The sequence below is a fragment of the Neurospora crassa genome, linkage group II (assembly GCF_000182925.2).
Source record: "Neurospora crassa OR74A linkage group II, whole genome shotgun sequence".
NCBI lineage: Eukaryota > Fungi > Ascomycota > Sordariomycetes > Sordariales > Sordariaceae > Neurospora > Neurospora crassa.
The window spans coordinates 3803874-3826756 of record NC_026502.1 but is presented as its reverse complement, the minus strand read 5'-3'; the positions used below and the strand labels follow the sequence as shown (position 1 = coordinate 3826756).

Sequence of the window (22883 nt, the reverse complement as noted above, 5' to 3'; positions counted from 1 at the left end):
CGTTTGCTCCCTCGCAGTCCGGAATTATTTTCCCCCATGTTTTACTTTTCGTGGCATCCGGAACTAACTTACACGCCCGTTGCCCGAATCGTCCCATGAAATGCTGTCATATGCTCGCCCGCAGTTCTCTCAGCATCATCCACGGCTGCTGTTTCTTATCCATCTCAGACTTGGGGCACGAACGTCGGACGTTCCATTGCTAGGTACCCACTAATAACACTGGGAGTTACCAACGGCTGAGAGACTGGATGAACAGGTCCTCTTTCCTCGCATAATGCCCACCCTTAACGTGCGTTCCTCACCAGCAAAAAGAAGGCGGAACAGACAACCAAGAGAGAATAATACATTACTTTTATTATCATCCCCGAACCTCAACCGCCCTGGGACGCGGTAGCTTGACATCTTGCCTTGTGCTGTTTGTAATGAGCGACCTGGCACGCCCGCCCACAATACGCAACGGCTTTGCACCTTCCGCACAAACTCAACTGCGCAGAACCCTTTCCGCAATTTGCGCATCGATTCCTCACATTGCCACTTCCGCTCTCCACTGCCGACAGCAACTCCTCCGCTCTCTTTCTCGCCAATCTCAACACCCGCTGTTCGCCCAAGCTAACGTGCGCCGCAGCCCATGCGTTCCCTCCCGGAGAATAGACACCTTCCGCAAGTTGTTGTTCCAGCTTTTCCAGCGGCGTTCCGAAACCATCTAGAAGATAATTAAAGGATTCCACCAGGAACCGCAGGATTTCTACTTCGTTCGAATCGCTGATTTTCCCATCTGTAGCATCGGTTTGCTGGCGCGCTATGACAGCGAGACCCGAAGCGTCCAATCGCTGAATACGGAGATATCGAAGGACCTTTTTCGGTAGCGGATCGGTGAGAGTGAGGGGAATGGTAGCGGTCGAATCAAGTCCAGCCGATACCCAGAGCTTCTGCTTTTGTTCGAAAAATGGCGCCTGAGGGTGCGTTGAAAGAACGAGGTCGTAGCTGTCGTTGGGATTACCGGGAATGACAAAGCCATAGAGACGTAAAAGGCGACTATTCGGGACTGGTCCGTAGTTGATAAATACCTGATCTCCGGCTTCGTAATCTTTTCCTGCAAAAACAGAGAGGGTTCCAGATGAGGGATCGTAGACATGACACTGCTTGACCTCGGACGTGTGGTTCAACATGTCCGCGAAGGGCGCCAAAAGTCGAATCGAATTCCCATCGGCCAGGACGAAGTCCATCGCACGACTCCACACGGTGCAAAGAGCCCACTTGTACTAAAACCAAGGGAAGAATGAGCGTTAGCGGTTGATTTGCAACATCTTAGTATTACACACGTGTAGACCTACATCTTCCACGGTGAATTTGTCCAGTGGAAAAAGATCCGGATGCTGTACAAACAACCGCACAACTAAGGCCCTGTGATCATCTTCGATGGATTGCTCCAGCTGCTTCGTGATGGTGTACAGGGAAGTTCCAGCGCAAGCTTCCAAATCATCTTCCGCAAAGAGGATGCTTGAAGAGTAGCTCGCAGGCAACGCTGCTATATGGCTTCGCTGGCCATCGTATCCCGACTCGCGAGATTTCACAAAGAGAATGTACGTAGCCAAGGTGTCTTCGACAGACAAGGGCGGTTGCGCAGAGCGCAGGGCTGGTCCAAGAAGGGGATCAGCGTATGCATGTTTGACCGTCCAGAGAATGCCTGCTGGAATGGTGAGAATCTTTTCTCCTTCCTTGAAAGGCCGTAGTGTTTTGACGCCGCGCCCGGTGTCTGGGAAGTCGGCAAGCTCCAGGCTGTCCAGGCCTACCGCTCCAGATTGTTTCAGCCAGCTGTTCATGTTCGAAATGGGTCGAGAGAGCATGGGCGTGAAGAAGCAAGGGCAAACCTGGGAGAGAACTGTCAATTCGCAGCCCTATGCCAGATGACGCATGGGCTTACAGTCAACCCCCTGTTCTGACAACCCCCAGTATGAACAACCCCCCCCCCCCCCCCCTGTTGCAACAACCCCTCTAGCAAAATTTGGCTTTTTTTGCCTAGTAAGCGCAAACCGACAACGAACAACACCGGATAGGAAGATTTGTTGTTAATTTGTATGGTGAAATGGGAAAAGTGGGTCGGTTATCTAGCAGAATTTGCTTGGCCTGCCAGTTCCATTTAGTGCTTTTCTTTGGGCGGGTTGGAAGGGAGTTGGTCCGTGCACGACACCACTCTCAACAACCCCCCCTGTTCGAACAACCTTTTTGCCCAGATTTTTGGGGTTGTTGGAACAGGGGATCTTACTGTAATTTTCAAAGATGCGATGACCCCGCTTGCGACCGAAAAAACTGAACGGCCCGAACAGGAGGGTAAGAATCTTGGGTTTGTGCACCCCACCAGCTTCACGAGTCAATCAGTCAGCCCCGCCTCGAGACAAGGTTCTTCCCGGCACAGAACCAACCCACCCACTGGCCAAAATAGCCGTCTTTGGCACGCAATCAACCATGTCAGCCATGGATATCGTTTCCACGGTGACCATCCTCATCAACCTTGGAATGGAAATCAAGTCTCGACTGGACTCTCTCAACCAAGCCGCTGAAGAGCTTCAGCTGCTGACCACCAATCTGTCTTTCTTGTTGAACGTGTTTAAGGACCCTGTGAACGAGGACATCATCCAGGGCCAATGCGTCAGAGTTTATAATTATTCTGAATATCCTGGAAAGCATTGGACAGTCGTGTAAAGAATGCGCAAAGGCGTTGGATATCGAACTTGCTGGAGCGTCAATTGCGACCAAGACCGAGTCGGGTGGGAAGAAGTTTTTCAAGCGAATATGGGCTTTCAACAAGATTCCCGACCTTCTCGCGGACATTCAACGCAAGGCCGACCAACTCCAACGGGCGTACAGCGCGGTGTCTATCGTATTTCTCCAGCACATCAAGGTGCAACAAGGACGGACGAGTGGGAAGGAAACTGTTGAATCATCCACCGTCGTACGAAAACCGACTAACCATGAAAATCACCGAGTTCAAGGCATGTTACGGGGGCCAGTACATCATTACGGCAGGTGTGGGTTCGAATGCTATTGTCTTTTCCACCAGGCCGGTCAAGGATTCCTTCAGCAAGATGCTACGCGACGACGACAACCCCTCAAGTTCTATCATACCGGAATTTGAATGCACGCTTTTGGGGCCGTCGACGGCATTCTCCCACCCACCGAAAGTTGGAGAAAAGGTTCAGGTACGTATTGTTCTCACCAAAAGATCGCGCAGTACATTTACTGAGATGCAATTTGTGATCTGACCAGGTCGAGTACGACGGACTTTGGTACGATTCGAGAGTCACGGTAGTGGACGGCGATGAGATCGAGTTTGTGACTGGGACAGTGCACTGGAGCAAGGCCCAATTGACGCTACAGAAACCCAGGACAATCCTGGATCGGATGACGAATATGGGAGTGACGGCTTTTTCTTTCCTGAGGAGCAGTTGACGGAACTCGGAAAGGGCATGCGGCGGCTGTGGCGACCATGGCGGAGAAACATGCAAAGGTACGACGTGCGACCTTATCGTTGCTTCCATATCGGCGACACTGTCGAGGCACCCGTCATGTACCCGGACTTCCGATACCATTACCATGTTACCGACAACTCGGAACTGTACCTTCCTGCTCGGATTGTCGACGTCCAAAGCGACCAGTATGTGATCGAATTCAGCCCGGCGCTTTCGGTTCACAGTTGGTGGCCAGGGAGGATACCCAAAGGTGAACAAATAGACCTGGTGCCAGGATCAGGCATCAAGGTAGAGAATCCGTTCGACTTTAACCGCGTGACGGTAGGCATGGATCGGGTACGTCCTTTCTCTCCGGGGCCACGTCCGGTTCTGGGCATTCAGTCAGCGAAGCCGGCTGGGTGGAGTTCATTTCAGGGCGTTCGTCTCTGCAATCTCGAGGATCTTTTGGAGCGGAGTCTTTGGGACAACTTGTAGGGAAGATACATATCTATGGCTTACGAAATTTCGGACTGGAGATGCAGAGGAGGCTGCTCTACCGCTGCCGGCAGATGGCGAGCTGTGAGACGCGGGTTGTGGAGTTGGATGGAGGCTACCGAGTCCCGATCGCTCTGGGACGCTGTCGAGATCGTCCAGAGCAATCACCCCCGGCTTGACTGATTCGTACGGCAATATGATTGCCAGGATTGATGAAGGGATCGAGCGGAACCGGTAACGCTACAAGAATGCACTCCAAGCCAAGTTCTTTGTGTATCGCCCTCTGTCGCCGACCAAACTTGCTGTGGTTTCAGGTTTGCCAGCGAAGATTAATCCCCGAACGATTGAGGACACTGCAGGCTGCTGTATGTTCGTGTTCTTTTTTGGTGATATGGTTTTCGGTGTTCTCTGGGCACTTGGTGTCATCTTATCTTAATCGTCCTTATCGCGCTTATCAATGCAGACGGGACTTATCGAGGACTTGGAGTATCCCAAAAGAGGTCTTTCTCACAGTCATGTTTGTTGGTTTCTCTCTCTACGGGAAACAGCATGGTCATATGATAGGTATTCTATTAAAAACCCTGTTTCCTTCTAATTTAAGTCTGCTTTTGTTCTCCTGTATACTTCACCAGGGTACCTCGCGGGAGCCCTCTTGATTGAAATGGGTCTGTCACTCTCAACGCCTTTTCTCACTTGAACCCTTTTCCAGATACCATCGATGCACTCTGACACTAGGCCTCCTACCATAACTCCAATGCCGTATGCCTTTAGACGCCTCCCAACTCCGACCTTTTTGCAAGGAGTCAAAATGGAATGCCGCCAATAACCGAAACAAAGTCCGACCAAAAACACTTCACCATTTTGATGAATCGAAGCAACAAACCTCCTTTTCGCCTAGAATATTTCCGTACCAAACGCCTTGCTGTGCCAAAACCACAATTCACTCCGGACCAAAACGAAGGGTCTCTGGCCCGTCCCCGCTCAGCGAATCACCGGATCCCTCATAAAATCAGGAAGGTCCGAAAACCCTCCCTCACCAGGCCGGTACCTACTCCTGCTTCCCGCCTCCGCCGATTCAGCTTCACGGTCAATATGCCGCAGCAACTCCAACAGACTTGCTTCGTCGTAGTCGTTTTCTTCTGCGTTGTTGTTTGCCAGAGCTGCAGCCTCAATCCGCTCAGCCTCTTCATCAATTCTGATACCCATCTCGTGGATAGCGTCACCTCCAGCAGCCACCGCACCGCCGACCGTGTTCTCATCAATAGCAAAAATCTTGATGCCGCGAATATGCGTGTCCTTGCCGTTTTGGTGATTCTCTTTGATGTGAGCCTGGACAATCCAGCAGCAGAGCGAGTGGCCGTCGGGACCGCCGCCGCAGTTGGCGATGGGCACGTCTTGCCAGCCCACGGGGTTGGTGAGCTTGACGTCGGCGAACTCGATGAGGTCATGGTGCCCGGTGCCGGCGTACCAAACAATGTTGGTGGGCGTGTAGGATTCGTCGAGATTGTAGTCGACGTAGAATCTGATGGCCCGGATCTCGACGCGGCGGAGGAAGTGAATTGTCAGGAGGTGGGGTTGTTGGCCATCGGATCTAAGACAAAACGTTAGCTGAAGGAGACAACGAAACCAAAGAGGTTACTGACTGCCAGTATTTGTCGAGGTCCTCTGTAAGGAGCTCCTCGACGCCATTTCCGGGCTTGTGGCTGGAGACGCCGAAGTGGGCGAGATTGTTGATCTCTCGGAGGCCAATGGCGGAGGGATCGAACATTGAGAGTTGGAGCTGCTCGGTTTCCTCGTGATCTTCATCAGGCTCAATTCTGTTGCCGTCCTCGTCGAATCCAAATTCGTCTCCATGTTCGTCGACGCCGTTGTGTTCGTCCCCTTGGCGGTCATCAGCCCCTTGCATGCCCTCGTCCAAGCCCTCGTGAAAGTCATCGCCCTCAAGATCGTTATTGCTGTTATCATGATCCTCATCTTGGAGCTCAATGTCACTCGCCGGACCGTCACCCACAGGACTAGGGAAGTCCTCGTCGTCAGACTGCTCTTCCTGTATGCGCTGAGCTCGCGCGGATTGTGCTGGAGCAGCCCAGGTACCGTTAGTGACTGCAAATATTTCCCCAATGTCGTAGATACCGTAGTAGAGGCCTTCGTGAACCTCGTCGACGTTTTCTTGGTCCAGGGTAATGGGAGCGCGTTTGGTAAGAGGTCTGGGGGAGTTCAGATCTTGTCCAGCAAGCTCGCCCAACACTCGTCGCCGCTTGCGCGTGTGGTGGTATGGCGAAGATGGAGGCATTGCGAATGTGACAGCGAAGTGATTATGCTAAGACGTGAAGAAGGAAAAGCAGGTGGAAGTTGGCCAAGTAATAGAATTAGTTGATGAAGAGGTGAAGGTCAAATTGTTGAGAGAAAGATAGGAGAAGAGATGATATCTAGGAAGACAAAAAAGCGGTAGTTGATTGGAGATGATGAAGGTGACGAAGGAAGAGTCAAGGAGAGAACTAAGGGAGGGGTTGGTGGGGAGGTGGGATTTGGTGAATGAAAAAACATTGGAGGGGTAGTAAACCTGGAGGCACTGCTCAGAAGTAGAAAAGAAGAGGGCAAAGTGCATTCAAGGTTCTTGTCAGGTTTGAAGGTGATTATTACATGCATGAAGGTTGATGTGAAGGTGGTTGGAGATATCGCGAATTCATCCCAAAGGATAGCCCACCCATACTGCAAGCCATGGCGGCGGTAAACAGACGGGACCAATCGCACAGCGAGCAGCTGCTGAGATGGGATGAAAGGGTGGAGGGCTCAACAGGTGAAGGTCGTGCGAAGTAAATGAAGATATTCAGACATGATGAATTGGCCGTCTGGAAGTATAAGGCCAACATAAATCACGGTTGAGGTCGTGTCAGTGATAGTGCAAGGACGGGCCAGCGTCTAAGTGAAGCGAGGTGGGGCTCCAAAAAGGGGAAATGGACACAAAGGCCTTTGAAAGTAAACAAAAGACCAAGGCCCCTTGGCCTGGGCGAAATACCATGGGACTAGAAGATATTGAATGAATCTATATAACAACTTACGAGGCATCGCGGAAGACTGTTCCCTTGGATGGACAGGTGTAGATGTTGAAGAAGGTTGTGGCTCAGGTGTAAATCCAGAACCAACTGATCGCAGGGCAGCTCGCCGGGCTTCTTCAAGAGCGGCAGCCTGTGATGATCGAGTCGTCCGTTGGGGGGTCTGCTGGGGCTGCTCGAATCGCAGTCGTTGCCGGGCACGACGAGGACCTCTTGTGACGTTGACCAGGTCCGCCAGGTTGGTTGGCGGTGTTTCGTCCATTTTATCGAAGTGGAAGTTTTCCGCCTCTAGGTTCTCCCTCTGCAGTTGCCTGGCGCAATGTCTTGGAAAAGTTGAGGCAAGTTCCGTTCGTTTGCTGTTTGCGCTGGAAATTGTTATGGTCGTTTTGGCGGGCAAGCACTACTGTGCAGAGTGTACATAGAAAGGGCAGCTGCCATTTAGTAAAGTTTGTCCCTGGCATAATGGTCTAGGACAGCCATGTGCTGATAGACAGAAACGCACAGACCTTTTACCCAGATCGAGCTCATTTATCCAAGCAATGCTGCCTGCTTCCATGTGACCTCGTGAAAGTCAACGCGTCAACCAACGCGCGACCCGCTCGTCTCCCATCCGCACTGCCTAATTTCATACTCGTCGATTGACCAGTTGGTGTGGTATGAAAAGCTAGCGATATAGCAAAAAAAAGAATCTGCAAAGATGCCGAGATCAGGTAAGGTTTATTATGCCCACGAGGAAGAAGTCTCTTGCCACACGTTTGCTAACAGGCGACCAGAGGCGGACACGATCCGCATCCTCGTCTCAACCGATAACCATGTCGGTTACGCAGAGCGCCACCCCGTCCGCAAGGATGACAGTTGGCGCACCTTTGACGAGATTATGCAAATAGCAAAGAAGCAGGACGTCGACATGGTCCTGCTGGGTGGTGATCTCTTCCATGAAAACAAACCCTCGCGCAAATCCATGTACCAGGTCATGCGCTCTCTTCGCAAACACTGCCTCGGCATGAAGCCATGCGAACTCGAGTTTCTCAGTGACGCTGCCGAAGTCTTTGAAGGAGCCTTTCCCTTTGTCAACTACGAGGATCCCGACATCAACGTCGCTATTCCCGTCTTCTCTATCCACGGCAACCACGACGACCCAAGCGGCGATGGCCACTACTGCTCCCTTGACCTACTCCAAGCCGCCGGTCTCGTCAACTATTTTGGTCGTGTACCCGAGGCAGACAATATACATGTCAAGCCCATCTTGTTGCAGAAGGGCAGGACGAAAATGGCTTTGTACGGATTGAGCAACGTTCGTGATGAGCGTATGCACAGGACTTTTAGAGACAACAAAGTAAGGTTCTACCGCCCGAACCAGCAGAAAAACGACTGGTTCAATCTTTTGGCTCTTCACCAGAACCACTATGCACACACCCGTACCAGCTATGTCGCCGAGAATATGCTTCCCGATTTCATGGACTTGGTCATCTGGGGCCATGAACACGAGTGTCTTATCGATCCCGTACGAAATCCAGAGACCGGATTCCACGTCATGCAACCGGGGTCCTCAGTGGCCACATCACTAGTTCCAGGCGAAGCAGTCCCAAAGCATGTCGCCATTCTCAACATCACCGGCAGAAAGTTCGAAGTCGACAAGATCCCCCTCAAGACAGTCCGCCCTTTTGTCACAAGGGAGATTGTTCTAGCCTCAGATAAGCGCTTCAAGGGCCTGGACAAACAGAACAACCGTCATGAGATTACCAAGCGACTGATGGTGATTGTTAATGAAATGATTGAAGAAGCCAATGCGGAGTGGCGCGCTGTTCACGCAGAGGACGACGACATGGACGAGGATATGGAGCCACCTTTGCCGCTTGTACGCCTAAAGGTCGATTACACAGCACCGGATGGGGCCAGGTACGAAGTCGAGAACCCGCATCGATTCTCCAATAGATTTACGGGAAAAGTTGCCAACCATAATGATGTTGTCCGCTTTCACTGCAATACCAAAGGAAAAAGTAAGTTGAGAGAATTGTGTGATCAACAACTGTATGACACTGACAATATACAGAGAACGTTGCAACTGCGCCAGGCGTGCGTGAGGACATCGCTGAGATACTTGAGTCAGCCGATACCATCAAGGTCGACAACTTGGTTCAAGAGTTCTTTGCCCAACAGTCCCTCAAGATCTTGCCGCAAGCACCATTCAGCGATGCGGTCAACCAGTTCGTTAGCAAGGACGATAAGCACGCTGTCGAAATGTTCGTCATCGAGTCACTCTCCACCCAAGTGAAGGAGCTCCTTCAGCTCGACGATGACAAGATTGTCGATCTTGACGCGCATATTCAAGATTTTAGACAGGTTATGGAGAAGAGCTTCGACGCTGGTCAGCACAAGCAAGCCCAGCGCACAAAACGATTCAAGCGGAAGCCTGACGGCTGGGATTCCGATTTGGACGGCCACTGGATCAATCAGCCACAAGCGCTCGAAGACATTCCAGCCGAAGTCGAACCGAAAGGAAACGATAGACCGACCAAGAGAGTGCCTACGTCTGGCGTCACTTTCAGCGACGAAGATGAGGATATGGACATGGACAACCAACCCGTTCCGATTAGAGCGGCGCCAAAACGGGGAGCAGCGGCCAAAACCACAGCAGCAGCCAAGAAAGCAGCACCTGGCAAGAAGGCCGCACCGGCAAAAAAGGCTGCACCAGCGAAGAAGGCTGCACCAGCCAAGAAGGCACCTGCAAGGGGACGCAAGAAGAAAACCCCGTTTGTAGATAGCGATGAAGAAGAGGAAGAGGACTACCCAGAGGATGACGACGAAGAGGAGGAGGAGGAGGATGAGGAGGAGGAAGACGTGATCATGGAGGATGACGAAGAAGACCCGCCAGCGCCACCACCGAAGCCCAAGGCCACATCAAGGGTCGCATCTACCCGTGCCTCTGCTCGTGCTACTCCTGTTCGAGCCACACCAGCTCGAGCCACACAGGCTCGGGCTGCGCCTGCGAAGGCCACCCAAACCCGGACTACTCGCGCGGCGGCTGGGATGAAGCAGACAACACTTAACTTTTCACAGTCTCAGAGGGCAAAGGGCTCACAGCAGCAGACGATTGAGATCAGTGATGATGAGATCTCAGATGACGATGATGCATTTGAGTCGATGCCCGCAAGTCGCAGTCGTCGAAGGTGATTAGGTTGATATGGATGCAAGCATAATATGGGTATACATGCTTCGGATTTCTTGAAGCAGGTTGATTTGTGTTCTGTATCAAGGTTTGGGATGGGAAAGTCCGCCCATGGTTGTAAAGCAATCGAATCTCGAGGTGAAGAGTGAAACCACGAGCCATATCAACATGTAAGTTGTCGTGAACTTCAGATACTATACAATGATTTACATTATGTGTGAGATGTTTGTATTACATTAGATAGGAATAACATAAGAATATTCAACGCCTTTGGATCACCCATTTGAGGTTGAGTCAAGCATATGTGTAGATGTTCTTACACCAGTCACCAGACCATCAAACCATGTGAGTGGCCCGAGCTCCCTTGTATAAGAGCCGCCCAGGGGAACTTCCAACCTCCAACCTGCAACATCATCCCATGATTCTTTCCAACCTTCTCAACAAAGCACCATCTATTTCAGTTTTACTTTCGAACAACTGGGATTGAAACCTTCTGATTCTTTGAAACTTCCATTTCCACCAGAATTCCTACGCATTTTCGTGCTTCTTTGTCTCCATATCGGTATAATCAGTCACGTGATCCACGCGTCAGTGGCGGCCCGCCCTGGAACCGATCACGTCTCCCGTCGGAACCTGCAACTACCAATCCAACATTGTCGCTTTTCGCGAACCTGATTTCCTAAAGCCTTCATCTAAAGAGGCTGAGCGTTCATCAGAAATCATGTCAACAATTCCCCCACCACAAGGCAACGGCCTTCCCTCACAGCCACCGGCTGGAGCAACAGCACCCGCTGCCGCCGCGGCGCCAGCAGCAGCCGATGCCGCGACAATGGAGGATCAAGCCGCGGCCGACGGCGCAACAACAACAGCAGCAGCGGGAGGTGACGCGACAGCCAACACCACCACCACCACTACAGCGCCCGCCGCCGCTAACGACGATCAACGACCAAACATGGACATCCCCTCGCTACCAGAACCCAAGCTTCCCACGCGCAAGGACGTCTCTCTCAAGGAGCTTCTGTCCAAGATGGATGAATACGCGCCTATCGTACGTCATCGACTTAGCCTACTGCTCCGAACCCTCCTTCACCCCCTCTCCCTCTCTTTTTCCCTTGATCTTCATTCATCCATTACCTAATATTCTATATCATAACCTGCTAACGCTAGAACTCGCTGTACAACAGATACCGGATGCAGTAACATCCTACTACATGACCCGCGCCGGCCTTCCTCCCCCGCCACAAACCGATCAACGTCTGGCCCGTCTGCTCGCCTTGGCAACACAAAAGTTTATTGCCGACATCGCCGCCGACGCCTACCAGTATTCCCGCATCAGGGCATCCAACACCAACGCGAACAACCCGATGGGCAGTCTGGGTGCCGCGGCGGGGTTCCCTATTCCTGGACAACCGACCAATCAGGCGGCGGGGGCGAAGGATCAGGGCAGAGGTGGACCGTTGGGTATCCAGAGGCCGGGGTACGGTGGTGGTGGACAGGGTGGCAGCCAGAATAGGACGGTGCTGACGATGGAGGATTTGGGCATGGCGGCAGGGGAGTTTGGGGTTAATGTGAAGAGGAGCGAGTTTTATCGCTAGGGGGGCAGTCACGGTCACGGTGCAGGACTGTCTGCTCTACTGATGAGAAGGGATGGGGAAACGGTGGGTGGTTTGCCTGAGTGTGAGCGGAATGGTGGCATGGCAGACCAAAGGATGATACTATCTTAAAGGGGCGGCAACAAGTGGTTACTTGCTCAAGGAGGAGGATATCAAGAGGATGATGCATCGATGGATGGATGGATGGGCAAAGGGTCGGCAATCAAGGGTCCAACACGGGAACGGTGCAAAAGGGGTTTGGGGTCATCGGGTCTTCTTTTCTTTTTCCTTTTTTTTTTTCCTTTTTTTTTTTTTTTTTTTTTTTTTTTTGCGCTTGGCGTTCAGGAGGCGCCGTTATGGAAGATTGCCATCGTCCTGTTTGCTCTCAGTGAACCCGTTATGACTACTAGTCTAGGCTAAAAATAATAATACCTGGCGATACTAGCATATTTTTATCAATTACAAAGCATAATTAAACTACACACTACACAACATATACATGTTCATCTTGAAACAACAGACACAGCACAGTAGTATGAATCCAAGCGAAAGTTCTAATTTGCCCCAAAATATGATATGTGTACAGAAACCTGTGCCCTCCTCTGACAATGGTATGGTATGATACAGATAAGCAACGAAAATATGCTTTTTTGTTTTTTGCCGAAATAAACGCCGCCCACAGAAAAAACGTGTCAAACCCGCATCCATCAATCAATCGACTTCTTCTTCTCTTTTCTTCTTCTTCTTCATCATCATCACTGAAGAGACGAACGAAGTTTGGTTTGTCTATTTCTTCTTACCCCAGATGAAGGGCTTGCGTGTACTGTTTGAGGTTTTGAACCATTCAGTTAGTGTCGGTCCAATTGTTCATGTCCATATGCCCAATGTGTGTCTTTTGTGTTGTTTGTTTTCTGCTGACCACACTGCACCACCGCCTACGATCATCATCATCCCGTGGTGGCGTCCAACACATGTCGCCCGTCCAGCCATTCATGGCTTGCCACCAGCCAATGCCATGGCCATGCCGTGTCAGACCATTGAATTTTGTGTAGGAAAATTCTTTTTTTTTTTTTTTCTTTTCCCACACCGCCAACATTTATGGCATTTCCGCCGCCATCTTAAAAAAAAAAAAAAAAGGAAAAAAAAAAGACCCTTTAAAAAAATAATATATTGAAATTGAAAAATAATAGTCAAAGAAGGAAAAGAAAGGAAAAAAGTAGACTAGTGAAAGTAGGGGAAGAAAGAACCAAAAAAAAAAAAAAAGAAAGAAAGAAAGAGCACTTACGCAGAAAACTCTCCAAGCTTATGCCCCACCATCTCCTCGGTGACAGTCAAGTCAATGTAGTCCTTGCCGTTGTGTACCTGGAACTTGAGGCCGACAAAGTTGGGCAGGATGGTGGCGGACCGGGCCTGGGTGCGGATGGGAGCGATCTTCTTGCCGGGCTCGGGGCGCTGGATGGGGAGACTGTTTTGTGTGTATGCGTTGGTGGTTAGTGCCCGTTTGCGCTCAAGATAGGTGACTATGCTTGTAGCGTTGCGGTTGGATTCGGTTGGACTGCGTTGGTTCGCGGATGGAGGGGAATGTCGCGGGATGGGCTCGTAGAGAATGATGGACATGCGCCGGCAGCTTTGATCGGGAGCAGGGAGGAGAGAGAGTCCTCGGGAGTGCGCCGGCGCATTGAATTGTCGTCGTCGTCGTCGTCGTCGTCGTCGTCGTCATTGAGATCGCGGGGACAGAAACGAGGGGAAGGGGTAGTAGAGCTTACGGGACAATGTGCGGACCTGGAGTCGGCGATGCGGGTTAGCTTGACTGTCTTGGACGGCGCAAAGAGTACATTATCGCAAGGTGAAGCTTAGGAGGAGACAAAACAAAATAACTTACCCTTCCACACGGATCTCTTGAAAAGAACCCTTGTTGGCTGCATGTTGGGCGCGAACGAGAAGGAATTCGGTGGTGATGGGTGGTGGCTGCAAATAGCGGGAAGAGGCCGGGCGCGTACGCGACACTCGGATGGTCTTGAGATCAATCGGTCGGTCGGTCGGTCGGTCGGTCGGTCGGTCAGTCAGTCGGCGAGTCCGGCAGGCGGGCGGGCGGAGCGGTTCCAGGTATCACGGCGACGGCGGCAGTGACGGGAGCGCTGACCACGGCCGAATTTTGGAACTGCCAAGCTTATCGGTTGCCGGCCGGCATACCTAGTACGGACGCCCCCGCTGACTCTCCCCCCTGGCTACCTATGTACGCAGTAGGTACTTCTACAGGGTTAGGGGGCATTCATCAAAGCGATTATCGATACAGCAAAAACCCCTGCACGGGTAACCCTGTCTATCGATATCTAAAAGCAACGCCCCCATAATTACACTACGATGATAACCCTCTAAACACCTCTTTTTGTCAAGGTAACCTACCGTCAATATACAGATGGATGTCAACCCTGCAGTGGAGAGGTACGGAAATCTTCAGTCAAACGGCACTTGCTTAGTGAGCAGAGAAAGCGGGGTCTACCTGATGGCAAAGATCAATTAGCATCCAATTTGTGTTATCGTGCATTTCTTGGGTGCGCAAGAAGAAGAAAATCTATGCACGATACTGCTGAATCTAATGCTATGGTGGTGTGACTCGTGCACCACACCCTACAGGTACCTACCCCTGTACTGGCAAGCCCCCCTGCTCGAGCAGCACTTGGGGCCGAAATCTTGGTGTTACTCGAACTAGGATACAGCAAGTATTATATGACTTACATACCGTTTAGCAAACCGGCGGCACTGGTTGGCACTCTCAGACACTTGCTGCCCGTGCTGCCGTCAATTGGTTCAGGACTAACGCGACTGCGATACTCCAAAACATAGCATCCCGGATTCCGGACTATTGGCATTCTTGGTGGTGGCCGATAACCGGCGTGCGTCCGTCGATTCCTGACTGCAGCTCAGTGGTTCACATCGATCGTGCACTCCGTCTTCTTCAGTGTTGCTCCTTCCTCAGCATTTCAAGTTCCATACACCTCGCCACCACTACAGTATGTATGATGTTTGTACATCAATGTAGGACGTAGTGTAGGTAGTTTAAGGCAGGCGTGAACTGCCGTGCTGTGCCTTGCCTTGCCTTGCCTGGGCATGGACTGGGCCGTCATGGATTCTTCGTCTAGGCAAGAGCGCCACCGCAGTCAATATATCTATCTGGCCGTGGTTTCCCGTTCGCGTTCACAACGACCTTCTTTTTGGATTTCACCATCCGTCACTCTTTTTTTTTTGTTTTGCGCATTTGTGGGTGTGCTTGCATCGTCGATGCCCTCAGACGAATGCCCCCCCTCCCTCTGGTCGGTCTGATCAACATTTGATCGGTTCACCAGTCTGCGCGCAAAGTCCGAGAAGGGCACCGCATTCGTTCTTCCCGCGAGCCACCTGAGAACAGGGCTGCATTTGTTTACTATCCAGCCAGCCATGGAGTTCCAACTTCCATCATCATCATCATCATCATCAAGCAGCTCGACTGCTGCGCAATTGTTTGCACTAGCTACCCATCAAGATCAACCGTTCCCGGAATAAACTAGTAGGGAGCACTTCCCGTCCCTGGGTGTCTGAGTGTGCCTTGATCAACTTGTCGGACTACCGCAAATGCGGACGAGTGCCTGAGTATCAGTGTTACCCGTCTCTTCACATGATCTAATGCTCTCCAGATCCCTCCTCTTTCGGGCTGAACGGTCACTATAACGGCATGGTGCTCCACGAGTAATTCTACCATCATAACGAGACGCCGACTGGCTCGTTAGCATTGCGTGTCGGAGTGTTCCACCGTTGAGCTTGCTCGCGCGCACGGAACTGAACCAGGCCGTCTCAGGCACCATCTCCACTGAACGGATTCAGCAGGTCGTCTTTCCCAAAATTGACTGGTCACGCTTCTGTCCTGCATCATATGCATGCGCGCCGCACCTGTCAACGCCAGTACCCCTGTCCGCTCAGCGCTGCCAGACGTCCACCACCACACCACAACCACCACTACACTACGGTCCTACCTATCCGGATCTCCCACGGTCTTCACCAGCGAACACGGGCTGGCTCTTCAACTCCGCCATCGTCCCATCCCTGCGTTCATGAGGAGAGAACAAGTGACGGGCCCGGCATGTCGCCATGGACGTTTCAAGCCATCGTCTGGCCAACATCACTATTACGATTCGCCAGCTCGTATAAGACGAAACATAGCGTGCATTCGACGTGTGACGTACTCAACCCTCCGTCCAAAAGGCTGCCGGTGCAGGCCAACACCCATTAGTTACATCTAAGCTGTAACTTTCCCAGATGGGATATCCATTTCTTCGATCTTCACAGGGGATGGGAAAATGAGAACATCCATGTCTAGCTGATCCAGATCCCATGGGTGGGGACCTTGTACAAGGTATTTTGGGCTGAGGTGCGGTGTGTCCCCGGGGGTGAGTGTGTCAAGAGGTAGCTGGCGGCTCCGGGCCGTCCTGGCTCCAGTGTGTACCTGGCGCCATCAGAAATGGAGATGCGCCATGATCGGATAGCGCCATAATCTGATACCGCCAACCCATCTTCTGGGGCTTTTCCAAGTGTTAGTTCTCCGTGCACAGCTGCTTGTTTCATCCTTCTCCTACTGACGTTTTACGCAGCTAATTCAGAGGCTGCGATGACATACTGTCGAAACACTTTTGAGTTCTGGGTCTCAGACGGCTTCTTCAGACCGGACTAAATTTCCATAAGCAACCGAAATGCTGTCCTCTCCTCTATTGATGCTCTTCACAGACATTAGATGACTTCAAAGAACAAAAAAAGACATTGCTTCTCAGCCATGGAGAGAAATCCAGGCTTATTACTGATGCGAACGACCCCTTTGTCATGGTCAATGTAGGGTCGAGCAGCGAACAAATCTACCTGGTATGGTTGGTCACCTGCGATCACCGCAAAACTGTCCATAAAAAAAAGAAAAGACCCCACGGTACAAGCGAGAACGAGGATTACCTCGGTGCTTAGCCCAACACAGTCAGTCCTGCCTGCCAAGACGCACCCGCGAGAAAAGGGGCGGTTGAGCGGAGACAGCCCCGCGCCAACAGCAAAAAGAGCTAGACATTCCTATCGTCATCATTCATCATCAACTGTCAAAAGGGAGGTGACGATTCGCCCTCGCCAACCCTGCTCCACCTATCAACTGCTACACCTCAACCCGAGTCTACCTGGTCGAGCGTGAGGCTTCCATACACCAAGATTGGGTGCTCATGGGTATGTAGTGTAACCTCCGCCTCGATTGTTCATCTCGGAGATACTTGTCTTGCTTGTCTAAAATCGTGGCCGGCCTTGGCTTCGAAGATCCCGTCGAAGGCGATCTTGGCCAGACCAAAGCCCAATGGCTACACTACACTACACTTCCTTGCCCCACCCGCTTGATATCCTTTGATTGCGTTCGCTCTCTGTTCCAATGAGATGGTACCTGAACGTCCCTACCTGGCATTCATGCGCTGTCTTGCCTTTGCGAGACTGCAGCCTTTTCCGCCATCCTTGATCGAGAAAACGTTGCATATCTGTTGAGACAGCTGCAAAAATGAGGGGCTCTAACATCCCGGATCCCTACGAGACCATGACAACCTTGGGACGCAATGCCTGGATGGATCCCAGTCCGAGATTCATCGGTCGTCCAGATCGGGAACCTGGGGTTGTTGGTCTGCTCATTGCTTCTCAGTTGCAACGTGCAGGGACCAGCTGCTATTGGATTGGCTTGAGGGCTGCCCGCTATCTCAGAGACCCGGCCGTCTTCTGACCCGAATGCACAATATCGGACGTTACTTAGTTCATAAGACGTCCGCTCCTTCTTCACGGCAACCGAAGAAACACCCGGGATATCATGCAGCAGGATGCTGACAACAGTCTTATATCTGTTTAATATTTAACTCTCGCAGACTTCCAGGTTGCTTCAGACGACTCAACAAACTATTTCAGCTTATCATCATGCCAAGACAACACCTAACACCGAACGCGTGCCTAGTATGCCGCAAGAAAAGGACAAAGGTATGCTCAAACGATCAATTGAACAATCCCCATTCCCAGACATCGACGACTTCTTCATCAACACACACCCTCTTCGCTTCCAATATCATGCCTTGAAGCTGTTGCCCCAAGCCATGCTCATGCACACTTGGACTAACACGCAATCCTCAGTGTGATGGCCAGATGCCATGCCGCAGGTGCAGGTCTCGTGGAGAGGAATGCGCATACGAGGACAAGAAATGGCGTACCAAGGACCATCTCAGGTCCGAAATTGAAAGACTTCGAAACGAGCAACGGCAGGGACATGCGGTGATTCGGGCTCTCATCAACGACGAGCAGGACTGGGAGTCGTTCCTATCACGGATCCGGGGCGATGAATCACCAGAGGCTATTGCCGACTGGATACGCTCGATACGGAACCTTTTTGAGCCGCTCCAGGCGGCGTCATCACAGAGCATGGGAGGCTTGGGTGCACCACCAACATTGCTGTCACCGTCTCAAGCCACCGCTTCCGAGTCATCACAACTGCACAGAGCCGCTAGCTTCGCTGGCATTGGCAGCTACAACTTTGGTCAGGGCCGGGTCCCATTTGACCAGTCCACTCCTCGGAGCAGCTTCTCCTCGGATCTCTCCCCTACCACCCCCTTCTCGTTCAGGGAACAAGCAGATTTCATTCACGCCCCTCAGCCCATGTATCCGTCCTCTAGAAGGTTTTCTAGCTCATCCCTTCCATCCCTTCCTCTGCGACATTCTTCGCAACCTCTTGTGCCTGGTATCTTCAACGAGCCCTTGCCTCATACTTGGACCAGTATAACATCAGACACCCAGCTCGTCCAGAGACTTCTATCCAGATTCTTCTCGGCTCCATGCTCTTTACTATGCTTCATCCCGCAATCTTCTTTCATGAAGGCGTTTCGTGAGGGCGATTCCCGCTACTGTTCCGAGGCCCTGGTGAACGCCATTTTGGGAAAGGCCTGCAAATCTTACGGTACGGCCTCAAATATTGTGTCCAGAATGGCATTTGGAGATGCATTCATTGGCGAAGCAAAGAGGCTGCTAGCAACCGAACCGAACCACACGAACCTTCCGAGCACCCAAGCTTTGGCTGTCCTTGCCCTTGCTGAGATCTCTGAAGGAAAAGACGATGAAGCCTGGGACTTGGCATGGGCATCCGTGAGGGCAGCGATAACTCGTGAACAGAGCTTTCATGTGGATCAAGAATTCGCAACAGCCAGGGCAGTGTCTTATTGCGGTGGTTTCACGTTGATTCAGTGAGTTTAGTCTCTGATATTTGTGGCTCTCAGCAAGTTCCTGACATTGATTACCTATAGCATGCTACGCCTTCTTACCGGTCGTCTCGACCTGAACACTAGTCCCTTTTTCATGAGGCTATATCAGGGTTCTGAAGAGACTCCTGAAGATGAGCCACAAAATCGCATTGAACGAGGTAAGCTCCTAATACAAGAATTATTATACTTTTGTTACGATAATTGACCATGTTGGGTTCAGGATTCGCGCTGCATATGCAGTTCCTAGCTGAACTAGAACACTGCCCGCCGCTTCCTCGGTTTGTGTTTGAAATCACAACCGCTGTGCACACTTTTGCGTCGTACAATTTCTCCAACGCCGCAACTGCCGAAGAGCTTGAAGACGCTTATGGAAAGTGTCTGGATGCCTACAAGCGTTTTGAAGAAACATTTTGCCTTGATATGGATACCACGCCGGACTTGTTGTTTGCACAGTTCGTTACCCCCCGTTGCATTCCATTTCTCGATGAGCCATATCTGACTTTTTTTCTTAGGATCTGGTATCACTATTGCCTGCTCGCTCTTCTACGCCCCTTCGTAAAGAGCACCGCAAGCTTGAGAGACAGTGCAATGACAACCCCCAGACTACGAAACGATGCCAACCCTTCCGATATTTGCCAACGATCATCTGAGGCCATCATCTTTCTCACGAGTACTTACCAAACTCGCTTCTCGTTGGGCAACCCGCCTGAGCTGCTCCCCCATATGCTCTTTGCGGCCGTTCTCTATCAGGTGACGCTCACGCCCGACCCCGAGCACTTGAGCACCATTGCCAACGACATTAAACCGGAGCTTTCCGAATCCCCTGTGATGATGCCGTCTCAGGCTGCCTTTGGTGCTCATGGGAACTCCAATTTGGTTCCGCCGCCGCCGATGCCGTTCAACAACCATGGTTCTTATTTCCCGCAACCTCTTTCTCCCGTGTTGAAGTTGGAAGTCAGACAGGCAGCACCCCGTCGCGAGTCCAGCATCTCGTTGTCATCTACCTTTGACAGCTGTGGCAATCGCCGACCCAGCGACAGTTTCACATCCAGCACACTGACTTCTCATGATGCTTCGGAGAGAGAGTCCTCCACGTCAGACACTCAGTCCGATTTCCTCCCGTTTTTCACCTCGGAGCCTGCTGACCTTGTCACCATCGGTTCACTGCAACTAGCATCCATGCAACATCACGGTGCCGTCGAAGCGACTCGCTTATTGCGTAGTTTGAGCACCGTGAAGGATCTAGTGGGATCCACTCTTGACCTGGAAACTTTGGCCGAGGCATTGCCCTTCCCCATGGGTGATCTCAACACAGCCGTACTCTATACGGGCCTTGGTCTGCAGAGGGCGCCTGTTGAGCCAATGCAGGTCACTGGGCCGTAAAGGGTCCTAGGCAACCAATGCTTGTTACAATCTCGACCTTCTTTTTGCTTTCCCTTTGTTCACCTAAGGCATTTGGATGGGCGGTTTTTTATTATGCTTTTTTTTTTTTACTATTATTTGACTATTTTCTAATTTTTCTTTTGTTGCTTCTGGGGCTCGATGCGGCACCTTATTTTTCACCTTTCATTCAGCAACTGTAAGCATTTACCCGCTTGGCTTGAGCCGGGAATGCTGCAGCTTTGGACGACGCCTGTGCTGGTGGTTACTGGGATGTTGGCGTTAATATGAACTGGATGATGGGACTGGATTGGGATGGTAAACGGAGTGATACCCGATGGCTTGGGTTTGCTTCGGTTGGGTTGAGTTTAAGGAGTTTAATTGGTGCGAGGCATGGCGCTTGCTTCGTGGGTTGAAGGATGGGACTCACAGGTCAGGACTTGTTTGCACTCCTAGAGATCCTACATACTTACCTACATTTGCGCGGCGTTTTGGTTTTGCTTTGGTAGGAGTTTTAGATATCACCTTTAAGAATTATTTTATTTTTGATCACACATTCTTTTTGAGCAATGCCTTGGGGTTTCATTGTTGTGAGTCTTTGAATTGACATGTTCAAAGCAATTAACTAGCAGGTATCGACCGTTGGTAACTAGTCATACATAGTTCAAAGTTTGCAGTGGTCCGTCAGATGTCACGGTTGGAGAGTGTCTTCAGTAAAGTCCACTGTGATTTAGCCTATCCTGACTCTACTGCTCCCTAGCTATTACACTATCTTATTAGATGGTGATACTAATGGACTTTTTTTCCCCCCCTTGGGCTGGTCGAATCAGAGCTAGAATGTTCTGGCCAGCAAGTGGTCCGGATGTTGATGTTCCCGTTACCAATTCTGTAGCGATCTGGTAGTACGTGGTTGTGTCGGTCAAGGTCGTGATCCAGTTGTTGTTATTAGTGTTGGTGTTGGTGTTGTTGTTAGTGCTGTCGTTAGTGTTGGCGATGGTGTATGTAATGAATGCGCTGGAAGGTTTAGCTTTGGAGGGGCTACTACTAAGATATTGTCGATCTCCTCAGAGATCGAGATCTCGATGCCACATGGGACTAGGTAATATCAAGATAGTCTCTAGCGAAGTTTAGTGTGTCTCTTACGGAGTCTAGTCTACACTACTTATTCAGAGTAGAGTGATCTTCAACCACCTACCTATGGTTCATGTCGGTCGGTTTGCTTGCTGTCTCACGGGAATAAAAAGAAAGAAGGGAAGACTCGGATCCACTTATGATTGGCGCAAACGATTGTCCATCGTGCCAAGACCCGACCGACCTGAGGGAAAGCCAGCCAGCCTCTGGCCAACCAATCGGAAAATAGATTCTGCAGTGGAAATGTGAGCCTATCATTGGCCTAATTGCGAGCGGAATCTGGGTCTTGGCAATGAACGACACGATCACACATTGCACCGCAAAGGGTGCAATCTGTGGTGTGGGTTGCTGAACCGGGTGGGTATTTGATATCGCGAAGTGTGTTGTGCCGGTTGTGAGGTTGAAATAACGTGCTATCACTCGTCAGGTCCAAAGTGAATCGGCGATCGAGTGAGACACCGTTAGTTAGTGTCCTCGTCCAGGTCTATAAGATCGCCCATCTACACTAAGTAGCGGGCGATCTACTAGTCAGGGACAGCGATTCGTGCATGGACAGGGACACTTTGACACTACAGTAGCTAGCTTTGTACTACCAGCTGAACAAACCCCCTTGGCGCCACAGCCGCCCTACACCCAAGGAGGTTTAGCAGGGCCTAACCTGCATATGTCCATGGCTTAGATGCATTTTACTCCTTGAAACTCAATATCGGTTGCACGGAGACCATATAGCCTTCCGATACAGAGAAACAGTGTGTATTGCTGTCCCTGACTATGTGCCATGTAGTAGATCGCCCGCTAGTTAGACGGGTGATCTTATAGACGACCTGACGAGCATAACTAACGGTGCCTCACCGCGATTATGGCATTGTGTACTCCTTATGGAATACGTGCAAATACTGATGCTCAGTGTGATCGGTTTCCCAAGGGATGGGGAAAGTGAAAAAAAGGGGGGAGGGGGAAGGGGGGTAGAGGTAGGGGAGGGGAGGGGGCAGAGACGCACGAACCACAAACCACCACGATTGGGCATCTTCAATTGAGTTCAGTGAGGTATACTTAGGTGCCAACGCGTCGTCGACGACGACACGCTTTCTTTCGAACCTTCACCTCTTCCAGTCGACACTGCAGCGAGGCATTTCAAGGTTCAAAAACCAAACGTATGTAACGTGTCACTCGACGGCGGCTTCCAAGACTTTTTGGGTTGTGTGAGTCTTGTGCGCTTACATAAGTACAGTCTCGTAGTGTCTAGTCTGGTTTTTGGTGTACGATACATAGGTACCATACCCCTCTAAGACATGGAGGTACACTACCTACCTACCTTTGGCCATTCT

The 22883-nt window shown here is 51.1% G+C and overlaps 9 protein-coding genes across 10 annotated transcripts; 5 read left to right on the top strand and 4 right to left on the bottom strand.

Annotated features, from left to right (window-relative positions):
- Positions 1-135: 135 nt before the first annotated feature.
- On the bottom strand, positions 136-1965 carry set-9 (set-domain histone methyltransferase-9). The gene is made up of 3 exons (XM_958501.3): positions 1925-1965; positions 1335-1871; positions 136-1262 (listed from the first exon to the last, which is right to left on the bottom strand). Exons 2-3 carry the CDS (start codon positions 1845-1847, stop codon positions 372-374), a joined length of 1404 nt encoding a protein of 467 aa, XP_963594.3. The 5' UTR covers positions 1848-1871; positions 1925-1965; the 3' UTR covers positions 136-371.
- Positions 1966-2466: 501 nt separating this feature from the next.
- NCU08732 (hypothetical protein) lies at positions 2467-3944 on the top strand (the record flags this gene model as incomplete). The annotated part of the gene is made up of 5 exons (XM_958500.2): positions 2467-2649; positions 2717-2953; positions 2988-3200; positions 3268-3333; positions 3387-3944. The coding sequence occupies 5 exons, from the start codon at positions 2467-2469 to the stop codon at positions 3942-3944; spliced, it is 1257 nt and encodes a 418-aa protein (XP_963593.2).
- A 554-nt stretch (positions 3945-4498) lies between these two features.
- NCU08731 (anaphase-promoting complex subunit 10) lies at positions 4499-6237 on the bottom strand (the record flags this gene model as incomplete). Its single annotated transcript, XM_011395328.1, has 2 exons — positions 4499-5535; positions 5588-6237. The coding sequence occupies 2 exons, from the start codon at positions 6235-6237 to the stop codon at positions 4926-4928; spliced, it is 1260 nt and encodes a 419-aa protein (XP_011393630.1). The 3' UTR covers positions 4499-4925.
- A 295-nt stretch (positions 6238-6532) lies between these two features.
- On the bottom strand, positions 6533-7377 carry NCU16583 (hypothetical protein). The gene is made up of 2 exons (XM_011395404.1): positions 7007-7377; positions 6533-6796 (listed from the first exon to the last, which is right to left on the bottom strand). Exons 1-2 carry the CDS (start codon positions 7260-7262, stop codon positions 6738-6740), a joined length of 315 nt encoding a protein of 104 aa, XP_011393706.1. The 5' UTR covers positions 7263-7377; the 3' UTR covers positions 6533-6737.
- A 199-nt stretch (positions 7378-7576) lies between these two features.
- Positions 7577-10451, top strand: mus-23 (mutagen sensitive-23). The gene is made up of 3 exons (XM_958498.3): positions 7577-7710; positions 7774-9000; positions 9054-10451. The coding sequence occupies exons 1-3, from the start codon at positions 7698-7700 to the stop codon at positions 10172-10174; spliced, it is 2361 nt and encodes a 786-aa protein (XP_963591.2). The 5' UTR covers positions 7577-7697; the 3' UTR covers positions 10175-10451.
- Positions 10452-10590: 139 nt separating this feature from the next.
- NCU08729 (transcription initiation factor TFIID 23-30kDa subunit) lies at positions 10591-12239 on the top strand. Its single transcript, XM_958497.2, has 2 exons — positions 10591-11217; positions 11354-12239. The coding sequence occupies exons 1-2, from the start codon at positions 10891-10893 to the stop codon at positions 11762-11764; spliced, it is 738 nt and encodes a 245-aa protein (XP_963590.1). The 5' UTR covers positions 10591-10890; the 3' UTR covers positions 11765-12239.
- Positions 12240-12295: 56 nt separating this feature from the next.
- NCU08728 (mitochondrial 37S ribosomal protein RSM19) lies at positions 12296-14065 on the bottom strand. The gene is made up of 4 exons (XM_958496.3): positions 13644-14065; positions 13528-13543; positions 13047-13226; positions 12296-12584 (listed from the first exon to the last, which is right to left on the bottom strand). Exons 1-4 carry the CDS (start codon positions 13684-13686, stop codon positions 12548-12550), a joined length of 276 nt encoding a protein of 91 aa, XP_963589.2. The 5' UTR covers positions 13687-14065; the 3' UTR covers positions 12296-12547.
- A 925-nt stretch (positions 14066-14990) lies between these two features.
- On the top strand, positions 14991-17013 carry NCU08727. 2 transcript variants are annotated; one of them, XM_011395327.1, is made up of 3 exons: positions 14991-15308; positions 15436-16328; positions 16387-16648. In XM_011395327.1, the coding sequence occupies exon 2, from the start codon at positions 15676-15678 to the stop codon at positions 16036-16038; it is 363 nt and encodes a 120-aa protein (XP_011393629.1). In that variant the 5' UTR covers positions 14991-15308; positions 15436-15675; the 3' UTR covers positions 16039-16328; positions 16387-16648. The 2 variants fall into 2 exon arrangements, with proteins under 2 accessions (XP_011393629.1, XP_011393628.1); XM_011395326.1 differs by having other exon boundaries at positions 14991-16328; positions 16387-17013.
- A 478-nt stretch (positions 17014-17491) lies between these two features.
- Positions 17492-20980, top strand: fl (fluffy). Its single transcript, XM_958494.2, has 5 exons — positions 17492-17776; positions 17927-19026; positions 19087-19202; positions 19265-19496; positions 19557-20980. Exons 1-5 carry the CDS (start codon positions 17717-17719, stop codon positions 20425-20427), a joined length of 2379 nt encoding a protein of 792 aa, XP_963587.1. The 5' UTR covers positions 17492-17716; the 3' UTR covers positions 20428-20980.
- Positions 20981-22883: the final 1903 nt, after the last annotated feature.

Excerpts from the sequence above, each read along its gene's own strand:
- NCU08727 (XM_011395326.1), top strand. The coding sequence starts at position 15,676 with ATGCGCGCCGCACCTGTCAACGCCAGTACCCCTGTCCGCTCAGCGCTG.
- set-9 (XM_958501.3), bottom strand. The coding sequence starts at position 1,847 with ATGCTCTCTCGACCCATTTCGAACATGAACAGCTGGCTGAAACAATCT. Across the intron at positions 1,263-1,334 it reads ACAAATTCACCGTGGAAGAT|TACAAGTGGGCTCTTTGCAC; the intron begins GTAGGTCTACAC and ends CCTTGGTTTTAG.
- NCU08728 (XM_958496.3), bottom strand. The coding sequence starts at position 13,686 with ATGCAGCCAACAAGGGTTCTTTTCAAGAGATCCGTGTGGAAGG. Across the intron at positions 12,585-13,046 it reads AAGCTTGGAGAGTTTTCTGC|TACACGCAAGCCCTTCATCT; the intron begins GTAAGTGCTCTT and ends AACCTCAAACAG.
- NCU08729 (XM_958497.2), top strand. The coding sequence starts at position 10,891 with ATGTCAACAATTCCCCCACCACAAGGCAACGGCCTTCCCTCACAGCCA. Across the intron at positions 11,218-11,353 it reads TGGATGAATACGCGCCTATC|ATACCGGATGCAGTAACATC; the intron begins GTACGTCATCGA and ends GCTGTACAACAG.
- mus-23 (XM_958498.3), top strand. Across the intron at positions 9,001-9,053 it reads CTGCAATACCAAAGGAAAAA|AGAACGTTGCAACTGCGCCA; the intron begins GTAAGTTGAGAG and ends GACAATATACAG.
- fl (XM_958494.2), top strand. The coding sequence starts at position 17,717 with ATGCCAAGACAACACCTAACACCGAACGCGTGCCTAGTATGCCGCAAG. Across the intron at positions 17,777-17,926 it reads GCCGCAAGAAAAGGACAAAG|TGTGATGGCCAGATGCCATG; the intron begins GTATGCTCAAAC and ends CGCAATCCTCAG. Across the intron at positions 19,497-19,556 it reads CCGGACTTGTTGTTTGCACA|GATCTGGTATCACTATTGCC; the intron begins GTTCGTTACCCC and ends TTTTTTTCTTAG.
- NCU16583 (XM_011395404.1), bottom strand. The coding sequence starts at position 7,262 with ATGGACGAAACACCGCCAACCAACCTGGCGGACCTGGTCAACGTCACA. Across the intron at positions 6,797-7,006 it reads ACAGTCTTCCGCGATGCCTC|ACGGCCAATTCATCATGTCT; the intron begins GTAAGTTGTTAT and ends TTATACTTCCAG.